Source organism: Ammospiza nelsoni, chromosome 29 (genome assembly GCF_027579445.1).
Source record: "Ammospiza nelsoni isolate bAmmNel1 chromosome 29, bAmmNel1.pri, whole genome shotgun sequence".
NCBI classification, from domain to species: Eukaryota; Metazoa; Chordata; class Aves; order Passeriformes; family Passerellidae; genus Ammospiza; species Ammospiza nelsoni.
In genome coordinates, this window is record NC_080661.1 from 4,782,745 (window position 1) to 4,786,047 (window position 3,303).

Here is a 3,303-nt window from a genome sequence, read left to right on the forward strand (position 1 = left end):
GGGGGATTTGGGGGGGTCTTGATGGGGTTTAGGGGGGATTTGGGGGGTCCCGAGGGGGTTTAGGGCGGTTTAGGGGGGTCCTGAGAGGGTTTAGGGGGGATTTGGGGGGTCTTGATGGGGTTTAGGGGGGATTTGGGGAGGTTTAAAGGGGATTTGAGGGGGTTTGGGGGGGATTTGGATTGTCTTGAGGGGGTTTAGGGGGGATTTGGGGGGTCTTGAAAGGGTTTAGGGGGGATTTGGGGGGGTCTTGAGGGGGGTTAGGGGGGTTTAGGGGGGATTTGGGGGGGTTTAAAGGGGATTTGAGGGGATTTTGGGGGTCCCGAGGGGGTTTGGGGGGGATCTTGAGAGGGTTTGAGGGGGATTTGGGGGGCTCCTGAAACGGTTTAGGGGGGATTTGGGGGGGTTTAAAGGGGATTTGAGGGGGTTTGGGGGGGATTTGGGGGGTCTTGAGGGGGTTTAGGGGGGATTTGGGGGGGTTTTAAGGGGATTTTGGGGGTCCCGAGGGGGTTTGGGGGGGTTACTGGGAGAGAAGGGTGAGACTTACTGGGAGCCACTGGTTTGAACTGGGAATGGGGGAGGGGTCACTGGGAATGGGGGAGGGGTCACTGGGAGCCACTGGTTTGAACTGGGAATGGGGGAGGGGTCACTGGGAATGGGGGAGGGGTCACTGGGAGCCACTGGTTTGACCTGGGGCGGCCCCGCCCCCTCCCAGGGGGGATTTGGGGCAGTTTTGGGCAATTTTGGGGTTGGGAAAGGGGGGAAAGGGGAGGGGGCGGGGCCCGGAGCGAGGGGCGGGGCTTGTGCGATCAAGATAATAAAGGGGCGGGACTTAGACCGCCACATATGGGGATGGGCGGGGCCTACTTGATTAAGCGCATGGAGGGGCGGGGCTTGTGGGATTACAGTGATAAATGGGCGGGGTTTAGACGGCCATATATGGGAATGGGGCGGGGTTTAGTGTTTAATGTATGGTGGGGCGGGGCTTGGGTGGCCACATATGGGAATGGGCGGGGCTTAATAGGTTCCGTGCATGAAAGGGGCGGGGCTTGTGCAAACACTGGGAGGCACTGGGATGGACTGGGAGGTGCTGGGGTGAACTGGGAGGTCACTGGGACAAACTGGGAGATCACTGAGATGAACTGGGGTGAACTGGGATGCACTGGGACGTCACTGGGACGAACTGGGATGCACTGGGATGTCACTAGGGTGAACTGGGAGGTCACTGGGATGAACTGGGAGGGACTGGGAGGGCACTGGGATAACTGGGAGGTCACTGGGATGAACTGAGAGGTCACTGGGATGAACTGGGAGGGACTGGGAGGGCACTGGGATAACTGGGAGTCACTGGGATGGACTGGGAGTCACTGGGATAACTGGGAGTCACTGGGATGGACTAGGCCGTTGTTCTTTGCCAAGTTCCCATGGCAACGGAGATTTTTATTTCCGAAGCTCTCATTGGTTCAGGCCCTGGCCAGCGAGAGACGTGATTGGACAAGACTCCTGTCAATCACAGTAACGCCCTCAGAAGTCCCCAGAGGCGTCTCCATGTCCTGAGGGGCCGCCTTCCTCCTCCTCCTTCTCCTCTTCCTTTTTCTTCTCATCTTTTTTCTTATTCTCCTTCTCCTCCTCCTCTCGTTGTCTCTCCCCCCACTCCCTGACCACCCTGAAGGGCTCCCCATGCCCGGGCACGATCACCTCCGCCACGGCCACCAAGCCCTCCCTGCTCTTCCTCTGCACCTCGGGCTCCTCGCTCAGCGCCTCCCACTCCCCCTCATCCTCGCCGTGCTCGAACACATCCCCGGCCACCGCCACCGTGCCCGCCGACGTCCCCAGCGCCACCAGGCTGACGTGCGCCCGCGTGTGCCCGGGCGTGGGGATGACGCGGAGGTGCCCGGGGTGCAGCTCCATGGGCACTCCCCGCGCCAGCCCGTGGGGCAGGTAGAGCCCCTCGCCGCGGCTCAGGTCGAAGCCCACCAGCAGCGTGGCCCGCGGGAACGCGTTCAGGTTGCCCGCGTGGTCCGAGTGCCCGTGGGTGACCACGACGTGCGTGATGTCCTCAGGGGCGACGCCGTGGGCGCCCAGCAGGCCGGGGAGGTGCGGCCGGAGCCAGGGCCCGCCGGTGTCCACCAGCACGGTCAAGGGGCCGCCGTGGATGAGGGTGACGGAGCCGTCGGCGCGGCAGGAGCCGTCGGGGTTGGGGCGGTTGTAGCCCACGCGGAGAACGCGGAGGGAGTAAAGGGGGCCCGGGATGGACAGAGAGCCCAGCGGGGACGTGCGGTACCCACGGGGCATTTCCCGGGGGGATTTGAGGGGGTTAAAGGGGGGATTTGGGGGGTTTGAGGGGAATTTGGGGAGGTTGAGGGGATTTGAGGGGTTAAAGGGGAGATTTTGGGGGGTTTGAGGGGAATTTGTGGAGGTTGAAGGGATTTGAGGGGGTTAAAGGGGGGATTTGAGGGGAATTTGGGGATTTTGAGGGGGTTAAAGGGGAGATTTTGGGGGGTTTGAGGGGAATTTGTGGAGGTTGAAGGGATTTGAGGGGGTTAAAGGGGGGATTTGAGGGGAATTTGGGGAGGTTGAGGGGGTTAAAGGGGGTTAAAGGGGGGATTTTGGGGGGTTTGAGGGGAATTTGGGGAGGTTTGTGTGTGTGGGGGAGGGTGTTGAGGGGATTTGGGGAGGTTGAGAGGATTTGAGGGGGTTTGGGGGGTTACAAGGGGATTTAGGGAGGTTTGGAGGGAGTTTGAGGGGGTTTGGGGGGATCTCAGGGTGGTTTGGGGTGGGCCTAGAAGGATTTAGGGCATCTCGAGGAGGTTAGAGGGGGTCTCAGGGGGGTTTGAGGGGTAAATTTTGGGGATCCCAGCGGATTTGAGGAGGGGGCGATGGTTGGAAGGTCCCAATGTCCTGTGAGGGGGGAGAGATCCATGACTCCCCCATTTCCCCAATGGTTTCCCCTGTTCCTCCAAGGATCCCCACCATTTCCCCTCAGTGGTCTCCCCCATTCCCCCCTCCAAAGGCCTGCCCCATTTTCCCTCGTTCCTCCCCAATGACACCCCAATTGTCCCCCCAACTGTCCCCTCAATGTCCCCCCACTTGTCCCTTCAATGTCCCCCCAATTTCCCCCCCATTTCCCGCAAAAATCCCCCCGTCCCCCTCAATGGTCTCCCCCACTCCGTTACCCCGCGCTCCTCCAGCTTGCGCATGCGCGCTGCCACCTCCCCGCCTCCCTTTCCCGCCTCTTCGCAGGTCCTGGCAGGACCATAGTGACCCGCAATCACCGCCACTTCCAACACCTCCAAAAAACCCAGA

At 61.2% G+C, this 3,303-nt stretch overlaps 1 protein-coding gene across 1 annotated transcript; it reads right to left on the bottom strand.

Moving 5' to 3' along the window:
- Window positions 1-1,416: 1,416 nt before the first annotated feature.
- MBLAC1 (metallo-beta-lactamase domain containing 1) lies at window positions 1,417-2,388 on the bottom strand. Its single transcript, XM_059490640.1, has one exon. The coding sequence runs from the start codon at window positions 2,290-2,292 to the stop codon at window positions 1,522-1,524; it is 771 nt and encodes a 256-aa protein (XP_059346623.1). The 5' UTR covers window positions 2,293-2,388; the 3' UTR covers window positions 1,417-1,521.
- Between the last annotated feature and the right edge of the window lie 915 nt (window positions 2,389-3,303).

Bases quoted from the DNA above. Each gene is read 5' to 3' on its own strand.
- MBLAC1 (XM_059490640.1), bottom strand. From the start codon at position 2,292: ATGCCCCGTGGGTACCGCACGTCCCCGCTGGGCTCTCTGTCCATCCCG.